The sequence below is a fragment of the Pyxicephalus adspersus genome, chromosome 8 (assembly GCF_032062135.1).
Source record: "Pyxicephalus adspersus chromosome 8, UCB_Pads_2.0, whole genome shotgun sequence".
Lineage (NCBI taxonomy): Eukaryota > Metazoa > Chordata > Amphibia > Anura > Pyxicephalidae > Pyxicephalus > Pyxicephalus adspersus.
The window spans coordinates 49,159,824-49,184,781 of NC_092865.1; the positions used below are offsets into that span (position 1 = coordinate 49,159,824).

At 42.2% G+C, this 24,958-nt stretch overlaps 1 protein-coding gene across 1 annotated transcript; it reads right to left on the reverse strand.

Annotated features, from left to right (window-relative positions):
• Positions 1 to 134: 134 nt before the first annotated feature.
• Positions 135 to 24,715, reverse strand: LOC140337021 (netrin-4-like). Its single transcript, XM_072420523.1, has 10 exons — positions 24,057 to 24,715; positions 17,061 to 17,596; positions 14,830 to 15,096; positions 9,201 to 9,327; positions 8,222 to 8,410; positions 5,775 to 5,988; positions 5,445 to 5,578; positions 4,528 to 4,596; positions 3,089 to 3,259; positions 135 to 2,067 (listed from the first exon to the last, which is right to left on the reverse strand). Exons 1-10 carry the CDS (start codon positions 24,118 to 24,120, stop codon positions 1,931 to 1,933), a joined length of 1,908 nt encoding a protein of 635 aa, XP_072276624.1. The 5' UTR covers positions 24,121 to 24,715; the 3' UTR covers positions 135 to 1,930.
• Positions 24,716 to 24,958: the final 243 nt, after the last annotated feature.

The following is a 24,958-nucleotide window of genomic DNA, read 5'->3' on the forward strand; positions in this document are numbered from 1 at the left end:
GGTGATGCGAGCAGGAGAGTGAGCAGCGGAGACATCCCCTACTCCCGGAGGCTGATCTGGAGGCGCGGGGATAAGGTAAGAGGGACCCTCAAAGGTACCCCGAGTGTGACTCGGGATTACCGCTTTTTGCAATTTTTTCCACCCCGAGTCACACTCGGGAATACTGCTAGGGGGGTTAAACCAGGTATGTTATGACAATACACAAAGCCACTGTCAGTTCTAAAGTACTGCAGAAATGCAACTTCTCTGGTTCAAAAGTATGATACCTTGGTTCCTTTTTCAAGTTTTTCCCACAAAGTCTTGATGCTAGGAGTTCTGAAGCCTTCTTCGATAGTCCTAATTCACATGCCAAATCACTCAACTCATGCTAATCAAATCCCTTACGAACAGAGTCCTCTTCAATTTCAAACTCTTCATCATTGTTGTCACCTAGTTCATCACCATAATCATGTTCTTCAAGAGAGGGTAGTGTAATGAAAACCGGCACTGGGATTTCATCTGAATGAGCCACTGGGAGTATAGCCAATGGTAGACTAGGATACTCTGTTACATTTATTTTTCTTGTTATATCCTGAAGTTTTCACTATACAAAAGTAACAGTCACTGAAATGATCACCTGCCTCTTGCCAAACTATAAGTATACCAAATAGCATCTTATCACGCCTACCCTTTGTCCACATCTGTAAACCCTCGACACACTGTTTGCACATCTTATGAGGATCCCAAGACTTATTTTGATCACCAAGTTTAATTTTGAAATATGGCAAATAGGCTTGCTCTACAAATGTGCTGATGTTCGCCCTTTGACTGGGAATGGTGAAACTGCCACAGATATAACAAAATGAATTGGGGTTGTTTAGGCACTTACGACGAGAAACAGCAGAGCCAGACATGATCTGAAAGAAAGGAAAAAGGTGTGTAAGTAGGTAAATAAATTTTGCTTATTCACTACGTAGAGCAACGCACAACCTCTGACCACACTGTCTTGCGTGTAAAGAAATAGCCTATACAAATCCATGCCACAGTAATCGAATTAATATAAGTGGTAGAGAAAAAAACCTGACGTGGTAGAAGAAAACTAACTGCACTTTCAGAATTGGCATTCATCGGAATCAAGTCAACAAAAAATTTGTTTAAAATTGTTCCACAGTGATATGAATCAAAAAATCCACTGCTAGGTCTGCAATAACTAGTGTGCTCCTCTGTCTCATTTGGTATCTTGGTGCCATCACCTACGTCTTAGAACATGAATTCCATGGCTTCCATTTGTGTTTGTGGAAAACAAGTGCTCTTTAGGTCATATTACCCCTTATGTCAGCAGTTTGTTATGGTTAAACATAACCTTTATTTACAAAGCAGTTCAGGAAAAGCTGGACATTACTTTGGCATTGCGTTCAAGTGGGAGAAGCCAAAGGCAAGATAAACTCTGATAACTGTGATAAGTGTAAAAAGTTAAAACTGTCTTTTTCATCACATGTGATTTTGGTCTTCGCTTGTACCTATAATAAGAATGTTCCTAATACAAATAAGTCCCTCAAATCTTCTCCTGGGCCTGTAAACTGCTTCATGATAAATGTTATTTGGACTATTCCAGGTACAAAACATGCCACAATAACATAAGAAAAAGTCCTCCAGCACTTTACCAAAAAAGCACCTGACATAATCAGCTACAGGAACTTAAAAAAAAATGGGTTGAGTTCATTACATGGTGCTGCATAGACCATATACAGAAATTTCAAGCCACGTGTCTATCGAGAAGCTCGCCTATCCACGACACACAAAGCTTGCTGGTGCAGGCTGCGCAGTTGGTTCCTTCTTGGAGTGAAGTCTACACTACTGCCAGAGTTGGGTTCTTACAAGACATTTGTCTAGAGGGAAGTGCTGAGAGGAGAGAAGATACGTCCATTTCCGCCTCAGAGGGGGCCAATAACTATTTGCAGCCTGACCGGATAAAATCAATGGCTTGCTTTGCCCAAACCGCCTTCCAAGGCTTGACCAGACTGTTCATGTTGACAATGAGTTTGTTGGTCCGAGTGTCTTCTGGTCCAGCAATCAGGTAATCTGTTCCTGAAAATAAGATGAAATAGTATTGAATTGCGTTTGCATGGTGGTATGGACATGTTTATATTGACTTGTGTGTTCCAAAGGGGCCTTCCCTGTTCAAATTAAGTTAACGTTGGGCAGAGCCTAGTGGGCCAGGTTTTAGAGATCTCTAACATTATTACCAGCTCTGTTCCTGTGCATCTGTGAGCATTAAGTCCCATTACCCACACATAAAATAAAACTCATCTGGGGACGGTTGAAACCCCTTATAATAGACACAGCAAGTGTAAAGACCTAGGAAATCATCCCAGGTATGATTGGAACCCCTCATAATGAGCACAGCAGAGTGCAGACCTTGGAATTCAATACAAGAGTTGTTGGAAACTATCAAAATGAGCACAGAAAGTGTACAGACCTAGCAATTCACCACAGCCATGGTTGGAACCCCTCATAATGAGTGCAGCAGGTGTACAAACATGGGAACGCAACAAAAGGATGGTTGGAAACCCCTGTATTGGGCATTGCAGGTGTATAGATCCAGGAACTCATTGCAGGGACAGTGGGGACAAGTTTTGTACCCTTTGGTCCAAATTTTAAGGCATGTTATCCTTGTTTCTACAGAGAGGGGCGGCCTTCAGCCTAATTCATTGAGCACAAGTTGAATTATACTTTTGGAAAAGAGACAGAAGCAAGTGATCTGGTGCTCTGACGGCCCAGACCCAGGGGAACAGAGGAGACACTGGCAGTTACTGGAAGGGAATAGAAAATTGGCATTTACTGCACATTTCCCATTCCTGACCCTTTAGATATTGTATGAAACTTCCTGCACGCTGCAAACCCTGACCCAGTGCCAAGGGGTGAAAGCTGCTTGTCCTGTATGTCCTATACACTGTTTTATGACCACACTGCAGCCTGTGCATGTTATTCCTAGATTTAATTAGACCTATATCTTAGACCCATCTAGTCCTGGCGATGAAGGGGATATCTACCTGGAACAAATAAACATTCACAATGCTGCCTGGTCCTAGTATCCCAGAAAACATACCGGGGTTAAGGATAGGGCAGGTGCAGCCACGATTGGTCCACGATTCTGGATAGATGCTGCGGTTATTTCGTCCAATCTTGACTTTGCCAGATTTCAAAATCTTCCTGACTTTCACCACCACTTCGGCATGGGTGCCTTTGTCGTGAGCGGACAAGATCCGAGCTTTTATCACTGAACAACAAAATTATATATAAAGTCTCATTAAACATCTATCAGAATAATGAACTAAAGGAAGGTGAACTTTAAAAGGTTCTGTGACCTTTAGGTGGCACCTAAGGGCTACAGAAAGATTTTCAACTTTCCTGGACCCGTTATTGTGGCAAATAAGGCAGCATTATGGCGATCACATGACTTAGAAAACAAAGCCATGTGTTTTTTTGTTTTTTTAAGCAAAATGACCATTAAGAAGTCTACTTTCCACAATCTGAGGTTCATTTTAACAAATTGTTTATAGTACAATGGCACTGATTTCCTAGGGGTGATTATGAACCCATCTATTGTTCACTGATGCTCTGTGAACAGGTTTCAGCAAATGACAAAACTAAACAGTCCAAAATTTGAGGTTTATTTGGGCAACATTTTGACAAATGTCTTTGCTCATTTCTCACGCCCCTACATGGCGTGAGAAATGAGCAAAGAAATTACCAGTACCGCACACCAGCCGCAGTCACCTTTAGCCGCAGTCCTGGTGCTCCAAGAACTTGTTGGAGGACCCTCTATTTCTCCAAGATATTACACAAAAATGTCAACCAATTCTACATGTAACAGATTTGTATAAAGAAAAAAATGGTGAAGGCCATTACTCCTGAGATTTTAATTGCGTGTGGCATGAGGTTTAAACCCCTGCTGACAACTGCTTTGTTTGCAGTACATCAACTTCAGCTGGGGCAGTCATTAGCAAGGATGCTCACAAGTAAGGACTTTTTTTTAAGGGGGTGGGGGTGCTGTATGTTAAAAGTTTAAATTGTGCTACAGTAAAACACTCAAGCTCAGATTCTTCAAACTGGAAGAGAATATACAGCATCAAGTACAACTACACTTCAAGCATTCTACATTGGTATCTTAGCCAGTATTCTTGCGTTGGATTTTATTTTGGCACGTCTTAAGTGCAGTGAAGAATGATGGTCAAAGACTTTGATAAAGAAAGAAGCAATAAAGTGTGAAACGCAATGATCACTTCCAAGCAATCAGAATTTCCTGCAGTTGCACAATTGCAGAATGGATTCTGATTGGTTACTTTGCCTTTAGTGCATCGCTCTTTGCAGTTTCATAGATTAGGTCCACATCTGCATATTTGAGTTACAGGTTCATCACAAAGTTTTTAGTTCCTCTTGAACTCTCCACCTAAATCCTTACCGAAGCATAAAATATAACTACAGGTGTATATACAGTATGTTTCCAGGAATCTGATTGGCTCAACAATAATGACCAGTACTCACCGTACGCGTATTTCATTTGGCAGAAATCCGTAATGCTGCCCAGCATCCGCTCCTTGCACACACACTTCTCTGTGGGGACAAGAGGCCGGGTATAAGAAAAAAAGAAGATTCAAGAACAAATAAAGAGACCCTGTCAGCAACTTCCAAAATAGCACAGAAAATTTAAGTATTTATATGCTTCCTTGGGGTGTTTTTTTACTTTTAATAAATTATTTCTTTACTATGTGCCTTTAAGCATGCTAAAAAATGATCCCGAGACAGTTCTCTAGTACTGCTCCACACTCACGGCATAGCCTGAAACTAATCAAAATCAGGTAAGTGACCAAGATGGAAGAAGGTCTGGTGGAGGATCATTATATTGGTAAGTATAGGAGGGCTGGGGGTGGGGTGAGCTTTTAAAGAGCTCCTGTCATCTCGATCAATAAGCTGGATCAATCTAGAATTGTTCAGGTCCAGATTCAAATTCATTCCAACGGAAGATCTTACCCGTTGGGCTAGTCCAACAATGCAGCAGTACATGTGGACTTAATGATTGCTTGAAAAAGATTGGGAACATGCACATCATCCCTCTAGATCAATGTTTCTCAACCAGGATTCCTCCATAGGTTGCTAGAGGTTCCCTGAGCAATTAGCAGTTTCTGCCTCTCAGGACAGTTTACGTGACACCAATGATGTAAGGGTGACATTTTTCCCAATGACCAACAGGTAAATGTATGGTGAGCTGTGGATATAGTAATTATAACAGGGGTCCTTAATGCCTAAAAGTTATTTCAAGGGGTTTGCCCATGTTAATAGGTTGGGAATGGCTGCTCTAGGACCAGCAGCTAATAGATAATGTCAATAAGCAGTGACAGGGTCTCTTTAAGGAGCCTAGTACAGGTTTACCTCCAATCCAGGTTTGCCCATCACCACGTTACCTGGATGTCTTAATGCTGAAAATCCTTTTTCGCTGTTCCACTTCCACTCATCATCGGTCTCATTGGTCGGAGAGTCTACAAAATCCGGGATCCTTCCACCAATAGGAATGTTCAGATAATGTTCATTGTTGCTACTGCAAAACAGAACAGTCATATTGCAAATATTTCAGAATGATGATTTCTCAAATTTCAAATGTAGCAATATTGGTGAATGGTTTGGATTAACAATTTACTTTCATTAAAATACTAAATTGAAGTCGATATCAAACAATCTCTGATGACACAACCCATGAAACTGGTCAGTGACATAACACAGGTGAGGTGGTGTACCTATTTCGGCATTCTCCAGTATCGGGGTTACAGTCTCTGGCGCAGTCACATGGCCGGCAGCCATTTTCCCCGAATCCCCAGTACCCCACCAAGCAGTGGTCACAGTATGGGCCGGCCACACCGGGTTTGCAGTAACAGAATCCTGTTCGAGGATGACACTTCCAGCTCCGGTTTAATGTATTATTGATGGAACCAACGACGTTACAGGAGCATTCTGCGTGGGGAAAGAGAAAACCCTGATTGAGTCAGTTTCTACTTTCCTAAAATATATAAATCCCTGCTTATATAATGTATAAACTATCCCTGCTTATAGCTTGCTATAAAGTTACATTGTTGCAGTCTGAACACTGGGGGAGAGAAGACTGAAGAAATGCTTCTTTATGCCTATGGAAAACTGATAACCTCATCCCAGCCTAGGCAAAGTCATAAAAGGTGAAGGTTTATTTGAAAGTTTGGAGTTTGCATCCAGTAACATAACATAGGTGGGAATAACTATTTTTGATTGGTTCATCTACAGTATGTGTTCCCCCGTTAAACAGTATTTAGCTTTTTAGCTGGCCCTTTACCCTAGCTCAGGATGAAGCGAAAATAGACAGTGCCCTCCCCGCCCTTGCTCACAGCTGTGTCCCGCGTACACAGGCGCGGATTATTGGGCTTCAAAAAAAGAAAAAAAAAAGAGCCAAGATTTAATTGAATGAGCATAGCTAATGCCACAGATGTACCACAGAAGGAGACAGAGGCTTAAGGGAACAAAGGCCTGGCATTACGGCCCCCGCCAGGAGTCATGCCCGACTATGAGCGAAAATCCCAGTTCCAGATGAATCATATCACACCGTATCAGAACCCAGGAATCTGATGTCCTGCCCTAGCTGAAGGGCAGGTGTGTGTCAGGCGGCCGGTGGACTTTTATCCCCCTTCTCCTTTTGTGTCCGAGGAGCCGGAGATGGTACACAAAGTGGGGGGGCATTTTTCTGAGCCGCTTTCCTGGCAGAGACATGAGTGAAATTGCTCATCAATGCATCACATCACACGCTCTGTTTATATCTCTCTATTCCTATTTCCCCATCTCTTCTATTGTTTTCCTCTGTTATATCATTTCCTCTTTTTATCTTTCTGTCACTTTCCCTTCTTTTTTTCATCCCACTTCTTCTTCCCTCTGCTCCTTTTTTCCTCTTTTGCTTTTAATTTTTTTAATTTCTCGCTTTCTTTTTGTCTTTTTCCTTATTAAATATTTTTTTTTATTTTCTCTCCAATTAGATTTTCTTTTTATTTCATTTTTTCTCTCTCCTTCTGCTCTCCATTTTGTCTCTCTTCTTATTTCTCGCTCTTACCCCATTATATCCCTCCTTTCTCCCTTTTCCCACTCTCCCCCTTAGTTTTCACCCTCACACTCTTTTTTCTCTTATCTCCCCCCCCCCCCCCATCTTTCCCTTCCTCCTATTCTCTTTCACACTCTCTACTTCTTCTCTTCCCCTCTCTCTCTCCCTCTCACTTCTATTATCATTCCCTCTCTCTCCTTTTCCCTTTCCCCCCATATCTCCCATTCCCTCCATATACATTTTCTATCTTCTTTTCTCTCCCCTCCCCCCCCTCTCTCATCCCCTTTTTCTGCTGTTCCTTCCCTTTGCTTTGCTTTTTCTTCCTCTTTCCCTACTTCCTAACAAAAGCATTTTACTATCATCACATATCAGAATTAGATGGAACCAACTAAATGGAATTCAAAGATCATGGCTTCATGCTGTCCCTTGTTCCAGGACATTATTCATTATTGCACGGTCCCCCCTCTGCTTCCTTTCAGTATGCTGACCCCAGGAATGTCAGTTTCTTCACATGTTGGTTTAACATAATTCTCTCAATTTGTTGTACTGTATTTGTATTTATTTTCAATGGCACATGCTTAGAAGCCTCTCTACTTCCTGACCATTCCGCTTTTTTCATTAACACAGATCAACTTCCTCCTCACATACAATAAAATTAGTAAATTGCAGTCCAACAATCCTCGCCTAGTGCTTCTGCCAGTTAGACAATTCCTGTCCTGGGGTGACAAAGCTCACTGACTGTATATACAAAGAAGCATTGTTGCCACCCTAGGACAAGACTGCAGAACACTGCCCCCTATCCTCAACTCTAGTACATATGGAAGGTGGTATCTTTTAAAGAAGGAAGCTGGGAAAGCAGATTTCATTGTCTTAGATTTAAGTATAGTGTGCAGAAAGTGAAAAGGACACTGGGAAACAAATGTAAAAACAACAAGGACTGGTAATCTGAAATATATTACATTGTTGCTCTAGGATCCTGATACAGTTTTACCATGGCACAATGAAAGCACCACAGGAGGACCCCGATGCAGCATCTGCCTCAACCACTTTTCTTTTATATCTGTTCCTGCACTATAGGCCCTCTGCAGCCTCTCCATTTGTCCAATACATGGTCATACAGCTCCTTACCCTTACAAGCCAGAGGAGAGCTGATGGGCTCTGTGTAATCCCTGTAGTAACCAGCCTGGCATCGCTGGCATCGGTACCCCTCTGTGTAGTGCTGGCAGTTCTCGCACACCCCTCCGCTCCTATTCCCAGAAGCAATCCAGAGGTTGTGATCAAAACGACAGCTGAGGGCATGATTGTGACAGCGACATCCTGCAAATGATGAATCACATGTCTAAGTTGTCACCAACTTCAAAATGTGCAGCCAAATCCATCAAAGTTTTTTTCACTTTAATTTATTTCTATAAATTATTTTTTTTCCTTTACAAAAAGCCTTTAAATTTTCTAGAAAATTTTACTACTACAAGAAGAATCATTTCCTTAGCTTAGCCCCCTCTACTTGTGCAAGTAATAGCCCTATCTCATCTGGGAGTGCCAGTATGATCAAAAGTTCCTATCATCCCTGCACCATGTTCCTGGGTCTGTACACGTGCTGTGCCCAATATGAGGACTCCTGCCATTCCTACACCAAGTCTCTGGGTCTGTACACCTGGTATACCCATTAAGAAGGGCTCCCACCATTCTTGCACTGAGTTCCCGGGTCTATACACCTGTTGTGCCCATTATGAGGACTTCTGCCATTCCTGCACCAAGTCTCTGGGTATTTACATATGCTGTGCCAATTATGAAGGATTCCCATCATCCTAGAACAAGGTTTCTGGGTCTGTAGATCTGCTGTGCCCATTATAAGGCGTTCCTGGCATCCCTGCACAGACTTCCTGGGCCTATACACCTTCTGTGCCAGTTATGAGGAGCTTCCACCATCCCTACATTTAGTTCCTTGGCCTGCTGTGCCCATTGTGCAGAGGTTTTGTTGAGAGTTTCTAAACCATATAGAAAGCACACTCCATCAGCCTCCAGCTATAACTAAAATCAAATTTTGGCATAGTTTTACCTATACACATACAATCTCTCGTTATAGTGGCTATTGTTCTGCACTTACTCTTGCACTCGTTGGGTGCTCTGGTCTTCCCATCTCCAGGCTTCCATGGGTGGTCATTATATAATGGTGCACACTTCTCACAGTGATCTCCAGCTGTATTATGGTGACAGATACATTTACCTGGCACCTGTTTTAAAAATGAATAAAGAAGTTACAATTTATTGTGGTCAGCCCCAAAATGACATTTGGTGTCACCGGGTTAGGCCAATATATGGATAAGACAAATAGGACTAACAGATAAATTTCCACAACAATATGCAATCCTGCACTTTTGTTAACCTTGCTACATATTATTTTATATATATATATAAAACAATTAAATATATAAAATTAAAATAAAAATGTGAGTCAATTTATTACTTTTCATCCCACTTTTTATGCATCTGCCTTTGCCCTGTGCATTATTTACCACCTCATTAGCGACTATAGAGGATCCACAGAGCGGTGCTGAAATCAGGTTCCTGCGGAGCACAGTGCACATTATAGATTACCAGAATCAGGGGGTATAAAACTTGATTTAAAGTTATCCAGCCACTAACTGGATGCAGCTGAATTTGCATAAACCCCAAGCATCAAACATTTTATTTCATACTTTTACATCTTTGTTTCCCATCAGTGCTGCCGATTTCCCCTGACCTCCTTCAGCCCATCATTCTAGACCGGCTTCCTGATCCTGACAACGGTGGACCTTGCCTCTGCAATGGTTGTTAGCGCAGAAGCCTGTAGTCACCACCAGGGGGAGCATGTGGCTTGGTGACAATGCAGGAGCAGAAAAGGAATTTGGTTGTCACCATATAACAAAAAGGATCCTCAGGGCAGGATCACCAGGGATTAAAAATTTGCAGAATTAAAAAAACACTTTGCATTGGCTGTAACATGTTGAAGAGGATTTAAGTGATTGGTTTAGAAACTTAATTTTTTATAACATTCTTTATCATAGAGATCGACCTAATATTTTGGGAATGTCCCTGTAAATGGTCCCCATAACAGATCTGTTCTGGACACTCATTGTTCCCTTCCATTACATTAATCTGCTGCTAGCAGCGGGCAGTAGCTGCACTGGGTGGCAGTGCCCCCCCCCCCCTCCTCTTGGGCACAGCCCCATGTCACTGTCTGGGATGTGTTTTTTTCTGGCTCTGAAACTTTTTTTTTTTTTATTCTTCCAGCTGCTCTTTGAATTGCCGACCCAACAGCGGAGCAGAACGGTGCCTGGGGGTCAACCAGCCTGGCACAGCCTAGATCAGATACTTTGGAAACCCTGCTGGGGATTATGAGGGGTGGGGGGGAAGGCGCAAGATGTTTGAACAAGAGATAACTTTTAGAAATGGAGGAGGAGGAGAAGGAATGTGAGCAAATCCACCAAGGAACAGCTCTGGGCACAAACAAGGCTCACCTCAAGTGACCCAGGGACGTGGTGACCCCAGGGCCGGTCACACAGCATTCATAAAGGGTGATAGTTACATGTGTTATCGATCACTTTCTGTAACAGGTGAGCTGACAATCTAATGCCACCATTGTAGTCTCACAGGCTCCTATCAGAATGACGCAGCTGCATCTTTATGGGTTATAAAACGGGACAAGAATGAAGCACAGGGGGAAAACTTTAAATAGGAATTAAAACTTCCATTGGGGAAAACTGTTCTGGTACCAAAGGGAAGAATACCAAGGTATCATTTGTGCACACTTTGCAGCTCCAAATGGGGCCCTGGAACCTGTGGGGGCCCAGTGCAGCTGTCATATGGACCTGAATGCTGCTCACCTCTAGGGCCTTCATAATGCCATAATTTTGTTTCCAAATTATAAATCCATCTGTAATTTTTTCTTACATCATCCCCTTGAAATCCTGCCAGAGAAGCCTACCTAACACAGCTTCTTGTAAGAAGTGACAACGATGCTGCACTGCTCCTGAATTCAGAGAAGGGTTGTCACTCTCATGTAGGCGGTGCATGCTTGCATTGCAGTGGGAGGAGGAAATGTTGCAGTGGGTGTGGCTATCACTATTGTCAGTGCTGATTCACAAACCTGCAACTTGTCAATCATCACTTGGCCACACCCAATTATGCCCACTGCTTTCTCGATTGACAGCTCTAAACTCCCACTGTGATCTGCGGTGTCTGGAAGGTGGAATGCAGGAGAAGAGGATTTGGCTCAGTCAGGAGAAGTAAATTAAATTCATTGTTTCTGAAATTTGTGCATCACATAGTAACTGGATTTGGGATCTGTTTGGACTCTCATACAGAAACCTTTAGTAGTTTGGACACAAATGTTTTATTCATACAGAATGCATTTATATGAGAGTATCATATTAAGTATTAAAAAAAACAAGAAATGTCAGAGGTGACTGCCCGCTGATATATATATTATAAGAAATTTGCTGTATGAGCTGGGATTCTTTTTCTTGTTCCCCACAACACAAATCAGACAAACAGCTCTGAATGACTTGGAAAATAATTCCAATGTGTATGAATCATTCACAATATGTGCCAACTGAAGATGATAGATTTCCAATCATTAAACTTGGTCTTGGTTACAAAATATACTCAATGTATAAGTGTGGAAATACAAAGGTGAAAGTTGATTGGATGGGTTGAGTTTTTACACTCATAATCCTCATGCAATGTTTCCTGCTACATTAATAAATCAGCGATTAGGGAAAACCCCGCCTTCCTTTCTCCATGGAAGAGAATGGTGCTGTGTGTACAGTGCTCATTCATTCATCTGTCATTTAAAAAAATCATGAAACATCGTTTACAGCGACAATCTGATATCCATCATAGGCAAACTTTCCAAAATCATGAGAAACCTCAATAGTGACACTGTATTCCTCGGATTTATACTTGGTTCTGAATTGTTTGATTGTTGTTGATTGATTTCCGAATGGCACCCAATGTACTTGTGATCCCGTGCAGAACAATGCAAGCTTATGTACCAAGTATTGAAGTCAGCAGCAATGCGTTAGCTTGCACTGCACTGCGTGGTATCACAAGTGCATTTTGGTGCCATACAGAATTAATCTTTCCAGAACTTTACAAGTGCAGAAAATGCTGAATGCACCTTTTTGGATGCATTAGGAAACGCATTCAAATGAATAGGCTGGCCTAATGCAACACACAATAATGAAATGCAAAAGTGTGCACAGGGCCTGAAGTAGAATCATTTACATTAATCTGAGCGTTTCATAGATTCTGTCTCAGTTACATACATATACACACACACACACACCCATACATGACAAACACACAGTCACTTACCCTTCTGCCCAGCCAATCCTCCAATGGCATGTCTGGCTATCCCTCCACCTTCTTTCTTTTGCCATGTTCCCACTGCTGCTGCCAGGAAAGTATGGTGCCAACAGTGCCAAGGCCAAAGACATTACAGGCAATGCCCTGTTCTAAGCTACCCTCCTCTTATACACACAGAAGGCTGGGTGGTCTGGAGGGTTAAGCAGCAAATCTGGTAGCCCCAGAACAGCAGAAAAGAAAAAGTCAGCATGTGCCCGGTGCTGGTGGCACAAACCTGGCACTGCTATATTACAACATGGTTTGGGAAACCCTGATCTAAATTGCAACTGGATGGCATGGTGGTGATTTGCTATAACGGTGTGTGTCATTAACATGTGCCACAATTTTCTTTCCTTACTTCTGGTTTACATGAACTTGCTACTAAATCGGCTGAACATCTGGAACCACTTTGATGGTGACAACAGTGGGCAGTTTTGTGCAATGCATGTAGTAACTTTTATTATCCATCAGGGGCACATAATGCAGGGTGACAACACAGGAGCACAAATGGGATCCAGTTGTCCCCTTTACCAGGAAGTGCCTGGAAAAGGATTACTAGTAAGCAAGGACTACTTTATAGAAAGTTTCATTTCTAATGAGTTTAAATGTGACTTTAGAAGTGATATTAGCTTGGTAACGCTTTTAATAAGATTTTAGCGCTCTGGTTTAGATCAACTTTAAATACAACGCAGGGTGACTGGTATGGTCCGGTCATAAAAAGACGGATAAGGCCACGATGGGCATCCTGCCAGCTGGGTGGTATGCAATAGGCGGGGTGATGGAGGGGTTTAGCTGAGCCCAGCCACCCCTTGGCTCTGGAGGTCAGGTTGTGCCAACTTCCCCCAGGGCCTCATGCTCACTGAGTGTGACAACACTGGGCTCAGCTGACCGAATTATCGCTAACACAACACGGGTTGCCATTTTCTGTCTCGTAGGGCAAAACAAAAACTACTAATACCACTGATATACAGCGCCAGGACATCAAACTGATGTTATCATGACATGACACACAGCTGAAATCTAAAGCTTTACTTTATCAAACACAAACACATTCCTGGCTAATAGAAGAACCAATGCAGATTAAAACGAAGATCTAAAACCCAAATCACTCACATCTCAGTTTAGGCTTTAACATGTCATCTCAGAAGTTGTTTCTAAATATGGATCCTGGCATAAAAGTTCTTGGTCAGACGCTTCCTGTTACAGGATGACAACGCTTTACCTGTCTTGTGTGCTTCTGCGTTGTCATATACACCCCTGGTGGAGGGTCACAGTGTCCTTATCAACACATTGGGTTGATATAATCCACTGTTAAAGTAAACCTTCTATAAAATGATTTGTGAGCTTCAGTGGTGAACATAGCCAACAGTTGGCCCCTGTGCAGAACTGATTGCCTTGGAAGCCACTGATTGGTCCTTGTGGAAGCCACTTTTGGCTCTGAGGGGGCTGGGGATTTTGTAGTGGCACACTTTGTAAGTCCCTATGTCCACCCATGGTGTGTCTAATCTCTGTAGGTCCCCCCCTTCCCAAATTGCCTACTTCTTACCCCCGTATCCCGCATTGCTGGATGGGAGGTCAACCCTTTGGGCTGCAGAGCACTCCAAATTTTTTTTAGGCATTCTACTGCATTACATAAGCATCTAATTGCCAGATTTCAGCTGCTTTGTATTTCACAGGGACCTCCAGGAAGATTGGTGAGATCATCCCCGCCATGGCACCTTGGGTTAATGAGGAGTGTATGAAGGGGCACACATCCCTATGTCTGCCCCTGCATACACAAATCTTTCATCCAAGGTGCCACGGCAAGGAGGTTGTCGCCATCCTTCTGGGAGGTCCCTGTGCAATACAAAGCAAAGTGCACCACTGCATGATGGACTTGGAGCCTCCTCACAGATCAGGGGCCACAAGTCAGTTCCTGCAAATGTACGCAACTGTGTGTTCTAAATGTTTCTTTTGCCGCCTTCCAATAGTAGGTAATTGGAGGGGAGGCCTATAGAGTGCAAGAGAACCTTTTATTTTAGTGAAAGGTCTCCTTTAGGAAGCCACGCCAGAGCACTGATGTGCAGCCAATGCAGGAGCCAATGCATGTAGACAAGAAGTGGCTGGGTGAGGCTGTAAAGATCAGCAGATCTGGGGAAAATGGAGGAACAGGATTTCGCTTTCATTCATGGAAAGACAGATTTAGATTTAGATTTAGCCCATGACCCACATGTATATGGTTGGTCTTTATTCAACAGCTGTGCCACTCAATAAATGAGCAAGAAAACTTTTTATTATACAAAAATTCTCAAAAAACACATAAAAACCAGAAAAAAATTGTTAAANGGTTATCAATTTCCTTGACTCACCATGTTATCCACGCCAGCCATATTCTCAGTCTGCTCACACTCCTCGGCGTGTCCATTACAGAAGCAGCTTCCACGGACGATGAGATCGTAGATGGCGTAATGGGCAAACCTCTGCGGCTTTTCTTCGGACCCAGGCACGCTTTGGCAGGGGCATTCCTGTCTCTTTAGGAGGAGGAGCCGAAGATTGGTGATCTTTAGCTGGTCCTGGGCCTGGAGGCTGTAGGGGTCTTCAATTTTGTTTGCTGGAGTTATGGCACGAAAAATCACCTGCAGGAGCAAAGGCAAAGTACTGAGATTACACAGCGATTTGTAAAACTTAAAAAAACAAAATCCAGGCAACTCTTAAAAGTTTTAAATAGATTCGAGAAGAATTAGAACCCCCGATTTTTTATTGTTTTAAATGTCCCCTTTAGGAAGATTTCCCCTGACTTCCTGAGTGACACCATGACACTCAGGTTCTTTAATGCTATGGTGAAGCACACTGTAGGGTCCTCCATCTATTGCTCCCTATGGTCATTCACTTTCACAAATCCTAATTAGTATTCTGGATGATTATTGGTATTCCTGATGAGTATTCCAATGTGGTGCAGCAGCAGTTTTCTTGTGCACAAAGGGACCCAAATTGGCCCTCGATGCTCTCTGCAATTCTTGAGATATTCTTGAGATATTTCTCCGAGATATTGTAGATAGTACAATTAGTACTTTAAAAAAATGTGTTTCCGAAAACAGCAAATGATCACTGGTTTAGCACCATTTCCAAAATTCTAGCTCCTGAATTTAAAATGACTAATTCATAATTGATATGCCTGAATAAATGGGGTGACCTGGAACCCCAAAAATGAATTTGAATGAATATCAATTCAATATGAATTGAATTTGTTTCAAATTACATTTTATAATTAAACTCAGGTCAAGTCTTCCCAATTACCAATCAGATCTAAGCATTCCTTAGAAGAAGAAGAACAGAGAAAGCCCTCCCCCCCTCTACCTGGTAAAGCAGTGTTTCTCAACCTTTTTTTTAACACGGGGGAGACATTTAGGTCTTCAGAGAACCCCTTCCATAATTACTATATCCACAACTCACAGTACATTAGTATGGTGGTCAGTGGTAAGAATTCCTCTTAGATTGCTGGCCATTGGGAAGAATGTCATCCTTACATGGTTGGTGTCACTTAAACTGACCTGAGAGGCACAAACTGCTCATTGCTCAAGGAACACCCAGCAACCTCTGGAAGTGGTGGAGAAATAATGCTGTAAGGAATTCTCTGGAATCAAGCTGCAATAAGGGAAATATTGTGGAATTGTTTCTTATAATATGGTTACAGTGATAGCTGAAAAGCGTTACCTGGTCTCTATTGGATCCTACTTGTTGCCCCAAATTATTCTTTAATTATGAACACCACTAAGCACCATTTGTAGGACAAACACTCCAAAATGATTGCTTATTGGTCTGTGAATGTTCCCATTTATCCAGCGCATCACACAGCTCATAGAACATTCATATTCACCTGAACTTTTTTCTGCAACACCAAGGACGTTTAGTAGCACTAAGAAACTAAAGGGGTAGCTTAGATAAACTAGAGAATCCTTGATAAAGTCCACTTACATAGTTAGGCTTTTTTTTAAAGCAATCTTTAGAACAATTTAGGTGAATGTATCAAGCTGGCTAAGTAAAAAAAATTCACCGATTTATTCACTGAGCACCACTTGTATCTATAATGGCTGCAGAACGCTATTAGGTTTGAGAATTAGAAAACCATGAAGACAGGTTCTCTTTGAAGCTAGACTGCAGGCAGGTATAGAGGACACAAATGGATGGAGCCCTGTATTTGTTAAAGTGGAACTAAATTGAAAAGGTTCATAATGGTGGTGTCACTAACCCCATGGCAAATACTTTTTTGGAAGAAGGCTTGGATTTTTTTGCAGTGGAATCTAGTAGTGACTTTGGTAGTGGACCACGCCATCCAATAAGGGAGGGGCAAAATTTGGTCAAGCTGTCATCAGTTTTGGCAGGCTGGGGATTGGCCAATTTCCTGTACAGCAGAACTCTGGCTAGGAAAATGAAAAGCAGCATAAAAAGCCAATCTTTTGTGCTATCAAAGAACATGCTGATAGGAGGAGGCAACAGAATGACAGAGATGAGCTTATCAGTGTATTGCTTCTCTTTTCACTGGTTTGGGAAGGGACAAGTCTGGTAAGATCTGCTCCAGGCTTCATGGAAGACTTCTTACCTCTCCTCTTGTACAGGGCCAGGAGTCAGAATACCTGGAAGTACATCGTGCCCCTTCCTCGAACATGTCATCTGCCATACCGAAGGTGGCTGTACAATTGGTGGCAAAGTATTTATAAGCCCTCCAGGTCTTGCCGTGGTCACTGGACCTCTCCAGCACCATGGCCGCTGGGCGTGGTGACTTGAACACCATGATAACATGAGTCAGGTAGAACTCCGTCTCGAAGTCCAGCTTTATTTCCTCCCGGAGGACACCTTGGGCAGACTGCCACCAGGTGGCGGGACTAGAGAACACGTCATCAGTCATGTGAGCAGGTAAGTGTGAATTCTCAGGCTGGTTGACGCTACATTTTGTACATTGGGGTAGACGGCAGGAGACTGGAGCCTTGTGCAATAACTGATCCTCGGGGTAAAAGCAGTACAGTTCACTGGCATCCTTTCCACAAGACGTGAGGGTGACCGGCACTCGGCCAGTTGCAAGGTTCCCAACCGGCGGGTTGCAAGAGTGACCATCACAACGGTGTGACTTGGCTGCATCTGTGGTGGTGAATGGAAGATAATAAAAATTAATTTATCAAATACATAATATACAGGAGAAATGCTGAATTTATACATTGTGGGCATTTATATCATCGCCCATTCAGGGCTCCAGTAAAAAAAACTTGAACCTTTCACCCCTAGCTGCACCCCCTCCCAACCCAACCACCACCAAGGAAAATATAAATTATACTATGTTGGGTTCATACTTTTGCTGTTGCCATTGCCATTAAGGAGATTTTCCCTCACTTCCTGTCCTGTAGACCCAACAGGAAATACGAGGAAATCTGTTTTTTATACCTGTACATGTTTTACAATCTTTATCAACATTTAAACATAACAAAAGATTTCCAGATCAACATAAAAAGACAGACACCCCCTGCCCTTTCCAGATCTGCTTGCGTTGTGTCTCTCTTTATCTAGTTGAAACTTTGCATGGAGCCATTCAATAAGGAATGAGCCACTAACTTTTGAGGTGTGAACTACAGCTTGAGCTATTGAGCCTGTAATCAGTGTTTTTGTTTTCCAACAGGCTGTAAAGAAATATGGATGCACATGTTAAAAGGAGCTTGAAGCTCCACCTACTGATTCAAAAAAGGAATGCAATATATGTATATGTAAAATGTCACATTTGCAGGGCCTAAAAATAAAGAAGTAATGCACAAAACTATACATTTTTTTAATATAGCTTAAGAGATGATAAGAATATCTAAAAGACCAATCTCTAAAGGATTATTGTAGTATAAAAAGTGTTATACCCTTACCGGGATTGTCTGCGGTCACCTGTTACGGAGATTTCTCTTCACTTTCTGTTCTACAAACACAACAGGAAATGAAAGGAAAATTTCTCCAAGGTGAGGAAATTTATAGACAGTTGTCAATAGAACAAGTAATATTAGAACATTTCTGTCCTAGCATTTAAACATTTTGAGATTCCCCCAATACTCGGTCCCAAATCTAAAGGGTGAATCTACTTAAAAGAGAAATAGACTGCAATTAAAACATGAGAGTGGTTCCAATTCATTGCCAATTTAAAAGAAAAAAAAGATACAGTTGTATCCAAAGAAAAGATACAATTTAATTCTTCTTCACCTCAAGAGCTTACGATCCATCCAAAGTGACCACATCACCCCAGTAAGGTATTTTTCTGAGTGGTGTCACGGTGGGTCACTGGGCTGTATTCCGGGCACACAGACAGGAGGGGGCAGACGGATTCCAGATACTGCCACAGAACTTCAATAATTCATAAAATGCTGATGACCGGCATAGCTGTCTTATCTCTTTTGGAGCTGCTGTTGCATACACTGATTCACTGACGGCTGCAGCTGAAAGTGACTATTCTCCAATAATCATCCGGCATCCTGTCTAATAACCCCGGGGATAAGCTGGGGTAAGGGCCGGATACGTTAACCACATCATGGCCAGAATGACAGAGACAAGCAGACCTGCCATGGGGCACAAGACTGTGGTGCCACAATGTGCCAGTGGATGATGGGTAGAAGTGACACATAGGGAAGGTGCTTTATTCTGCACAGTAAAAAATGTGTTTTTTGCTTGGGTGCACATGGAAGCTGAAGCCAAACCAAGAGACGCTGGCATCAGTCACCATGTTAATAAACTGTGGAGGTCTTGGAGCCCTATTGCCTATCAGATACACGCAACATTTATGACTTATGAATGCTGGTAAGAGAAGCAAGTCTATCACCAGGACTAAAGGGAGCTTCTAGTGAACATAAATATTAAATTGGATCTTAATTCAAAAAGCAAAAAGTCACTAGGTGGTAGTGCTTATTGCATGTAGCGTCTCTTGGTTTAAAAGATGAGTTCTGGTTCTTATCATTTGGCTTTTTGGATGGTGAAAGAAAATGGATGGTGTTAAAAAAACATTGACATTCAAACTCTTCTCCACCACAAAAAAAATGTGGTTCTGTATGTCCTCATTGTATAGAATTGAGATCACTTCCTATTCTGGCAATATATTACTATAGATATACTGCACAATCTGGCCATGCAATGACTTCCTTCCATGGGAGACTGCTGGTTTAGGCGACAAACATCCTGAAAAGCAGGCAGTTGGTCCACTTACCAAATCCAAATTCTATAAAAAAAAAGTCCAATCACAGATCACATTCTAAGGTTTTGCTCAGATACGTGTCCTCAGAAGAGTCAGAAATCTTTTTTGATGACCCCAATTATGGAAAATTTATACCTATTGGACCTTCTCTATCAGTGGACGTAGTAGGTCCCTGTGCAAAACTGACTTGAAGGCCCCAAGCTGAATTGATTTGCAGCTGCCTTGGGTGCCCCCTTGTTGCTCAGGAGGGTACAGGGCCTCTATCCATTGACGCACTTTGCACCCCTCTATGTCCACCTCTGTTCTCTATTATACAGGAGCAGATGCATGTTTTATTCTTGTCTGGCCAATTAGTAATTGCTGGATCATCAGTCCCAAAACACAGCATGCACTGGCATAATATTCCCCCATTCCAATTGTTGGCAAGTGAGATAGGGTAAAGCCCCAAGGTAGCCCCAACAGATCAAAACACCCAACAGGATTTGTTACACTGTTCATACAAACAACACAACATTTACTTTATGCTGCTCAATATTTACCAACATGTTTGAACACATATTCAATTAATGGTCAAAAAATGGTTGCTTATGATTGGTCTGCTGTCTAATTCACTTAAAATTGCTGGAGAAATCCAATCATTTTAAGTGAAATTGGCCAATGAGTAATAGGTGTTGCTTAGAGAAAAGAAATCTATCCTATTGTTTTTTTCTTCTTAATACTACAGATTAAGTCTGTAAAAAACTTGATAGCTCCTAATGAATGGATAAAAGTCTACGATGAGGTCAGAGAATATTTCATCTCGATGCTCCTACAGATACTAATGGGACATTATAGGCAGGAAGTTTGGGTCAACACTTGCTGGCCCTCTGGGGTGCTCACTAGTCTTGGTTTGAATGCTTGGGGGTACCTGGCCCAATTTAATGGGCAAATTCCCAAAATATCCCCAGATGCAACCAATAAATAAGAGGGAACATACGGGTGCAAGAATCCAGAGGAGAGAGCCAGACCTCAATGATTTGGAAGAGAAAGAGAAGGCAGGGGACCAGGCATGCAGCAGCAACTAGATTTTCCGGGCTCATTTTTTATGTTTTTCTTTAATTCTGCAACAAACAAAAAATTCCTAAAATTGTGAATTGGGGACATTTTTACTTGGTGGGTTAGAAAGTGGAAAATTAACTTTGGGAATTTAAGAATCGATAATCTAAGAACTCCCTGCCCCTATTCTGTGCTCCTGATCTGTGCTAACATGAGAGATTAGAAGACCCGTAAATCACAGCTGGGAGGAGGGAGCAGGGGGAGCTATGCTGCAGGAATACAACAGAAAGTACAGATTGCTATAAACGTCAAGAAACCCAATCTAATGCTAGGTGTCCCTCTGGAAAATATAAAGATTAAGAACCCCCCACCCCAGTTATAAAGCCTATGTAGATTTTATTTGTGTCTCTTGATTGGCTTCAGCTTCCATGTGCACCCAACATACCCAAGCAAAAACTAATATTCTATTGTCCAGAATAATGTAACTTTCTCTTTATGTCACTTCTATCCATCACTCACTGGCACAGCGGGGTACCAGTCTTGTGCCCCATGGCAGGTCTGATTGTCTCTGTTATTTTGATCATGATGTGGTTAAAAAAAGATAAACCCAGGGGCACTGTACAGTAAAGCTTAGACTGGTAAACGAACAAGCAGAATGCAAAGTCAATCAAATGTGCTGGAGTGCTAACAAGAACCACACTGATACAAATAGAGCGAGCAGTGACAGAGAGATGAGCTCATCAGTCTTCTGCTTCACTTTTTAATGTCCAGTGGCAGGCTGGAGAAGTGTTACTTTGCTGCAGGAGCCAAAATCCAGATCTCCTGCTCTGCTAGATGGGGCTGAATGCACAGACGTACAATTCCTTTAGAAGGTAAATGGCTCCCTTATATGTACTTTAAATGTATAATTAAATGTTAAATGTTCAGCATTACCCTATCATAGGAGATCTCAGCACTAAATTCCTGAGACTGTACACCTGCTGTTACTGTTATGAGGGTTCCCACCATCCCTATTAGCAATAGGTAAAAAGAATTAGTGATTTCCAGGAAACACAAAACAACAGCAGGCCATGTGATTTACCTTAAAGTTTCACTCTGGATAAAATGGAAAAAATTAAGCAATGATATACAGAGAACATGCTCTACCAGTTCAGAGTTTTGGATTTTCATCCAGCCATTGCTGTGGTCCATCAATCCCCCCCACTCCTAATCTATACACTCAAGGTGATATCTTTTGCCAGCCCACCCCCAAAACACTTGCTCTGTGCAGATCTCAGTTGCAAAAAAACGCGTGTGTCCGCATATGGGGATCATGTGTCAACAGTCAACAGTGCAGGGATGGTTTTAAACCAAAAATTTAGAGCTTTCTGAAATATGTTAATGGTTCATTGATTGGAGGATACTTTTAAGGGAATAATAAACACTATTCCTACCCCCTTCACCTGTTCCTATTCCAAAGCCCCATACAGATGCTGGATTATCAAGTGGAGACATCTGTTCATGATTTTCTTGGAGGAAAAAATGCGGTCACTATAGGTGTCCCACGGTGTGATTTTATCACAGCAACTTGCTAAACGACCAATCGCCCCCCGCCACAGGGCAAATGCCAGAAATCTTCTCTATAGAACAGAATGGTAATCAGGAGCTGAGTTGGTCTATACAGAACACATTCATTCTCAATTCACCCAAAACAATCACTATGATCATTCCGAGTGACAATAATTGAGCAAGGCTTCAGATTCCATTCATGATTCCAATTATGTAGATTGCATATTTTTATTATTCAGGAAGGGGTTTTTGTATATTGATGTATTATTAATAGATTGCACATATCTGTTGTGTGGATGGCACGTGTGCTCTCTGCTGCCTCGCTGCATCGATTGTGTGTCAGAGATTCTTGGAAGTCGCATGCAAAGGAAAAGGCAAAATATCAATAATACAACAGATCACCCCTGGGGACGGGTATGATAGCAGTGATGGAGAGATGGAATCAGGGCTCACATACCAGCACAGCTGTCAATCAAACAACAACATTGCTGATCCTTTGGAAAGTATAAAGTAGCATTTCTCAACCTTTTTAACATGGGGAAACCCTTAAAATAACTTTCAGGTCCCCAAGGAACCCCTTTTTAATTTTATATCCACAGCTAACAGTGCATTAGTGTGGTGGTCAGTGGGAAGAATTCCTCTTACATTGCTGGCCATTGGGAAGAATGTCACCCTTACAGATAGCCAAAAACATCATTGGTGTCACCTAAACTGACCTGAGAGGTGCAAACTGCTTATTGCTCAAGGAACCCCCAGCAACCTGACTGAGAAACACTGGGCTAGAGAAATAAAGATTATGAAACAATTCAACAGGAATGAGGGATCAGCTGATACTTTGTTACCAATTTCACTCTATCCATCCAACTATCCATATTGAAGGAGCAGATTTTTATTCTGAATGATGCAGAACTACCTAGCAAGTCCATGACTTGGAACAAACATGCCTCCAGTGAAGTCCATATTCTTTCACCTCCTCCCTGCATCTTGTTCCACCTGGCTCAATAGAAATAAATGGCAGGATGAGTGACAGTCCCAAGTTTTTAAAAAGTCAGCAATAACAGCTTCTATTTTTCCATTTCCATCTTTCATTTAAATCATCTGTGTATGTATATGTCAATGACATATACATACACTTTCTGTGACTTGCAGTATCACCATATCTAAAAAGTCTGTGCACCTTTGGAGCTTTGAGATTGATGGTGTATAACAGCCAGGTCAGCCTAGAATTGTAAACCAGACGGACACTGTTTATTATTGGAATTACCAGACTGTAGACAGATGAAATAAATGTTAAAAAAAGGAAAAGTAAGCTGCATGGCTGCACAATACAGATCACAAATCCTTATTTCCCACCTTTACATCTAATTCTTTTCCCAGATTTGAGTTCTAGTGATTTCCCTCAGCCACTTCCTGTCTACATGCACACCAGTCATGGCTGCATGGCATTTATCATAACCAGTTTCCCAATAATGACCATAGTGGGTCATGTCTGCCTAATATGTGTTGTAACAAAATCTTGTAGCCTGCGTGACAATACAAAGCTCAGTTAGGAGATGAGAGCAAAGTGTAGTCACCCTATAGGAGAAAGTGTAAAAGCAAGGATGGCAGGATCACCAGGTATTGTTATAATAAAAACTGCTGATATAACAGAAAATGCAAAAAGCTTTTAAATGATTTGGTCTGGATATGGTTCCCCACAAATAGAGAATTCTACAACTATATCAATAACTCTTACAAGTTCCCAACCTGGTCATGTGACCTCCTGTGCTGCCTTTTTGCAGAGGGCTGGTCTGGAGGTCTTACCTGAATCTGTGTGTGCAAGGAGGACCATCCACTCCAAGAGGACAAGAAGAGCAATCTTCTGCATGTCAGAATCTCAGTCCCAGGTGATGGAGAAGATCAGATAAAAGGATGATGAATGGAGATCAGTCCTGCATGATCTGCACCTTCCCAGGTCAGTGGCTGAGCTTCAGGGATCTCTGACAACGCTCACTCTCTGGTTGTCACTGACACATCATACAGCAGCAACAGGTATTCACCTCCTTGGCATAACATTAAAGGTTTGGCTGTCTCCTCTAACCTCCTCTGTGTGTATAATTATATCCTGCACCTCCACATCCCTACAGCTTTTATCTCAGTGGGCACCCCACCCCATGCACTAGACTACACACAAACTATTTCAGCTTGCCACAACTGCACCTATCATCCCTGCTGAGGCAGCTGCATGAAATGTTCTTCTTCTGCCATTACTAGTGATTGCTGAAAAAAAAATCTAGATAATGTGCTGTCTAATGAAGGCTGCAGCTTCTTGCAAAATAATTAAATATAGGCAGAATTGCCAGTGTGGTCCTGCTGCCTTCCCTTTTCTGTTCCAGTGCAGGTGCCCAGATGATGCTGTGGTCCTTTGCTCCTCTCCCTCTCTGAGATGCTTCAAACTCCTCTCCCTCCTGCGATCCCTAAGGCTGTCACTTTCCTTAAGCTCCCAGCAGTTGTTGTCCCTTTAAATTAAATGCCCAACACGTGGGTAAAGGCTCCGCCCACTGGTTGTGGAATGTGACTGGGCAGCGACATCTGCTGGAAGAAGAAGAGCAGTGTAGGCACCTGCTTAAATTGGCAGTGCAAACAGAATTATAGGAGGGGGTGCTGAGAAGTTCCTAGCTTTGCCCCCTTACAGATGAAATAGAAAAATGAGTGTGGGGGCATAT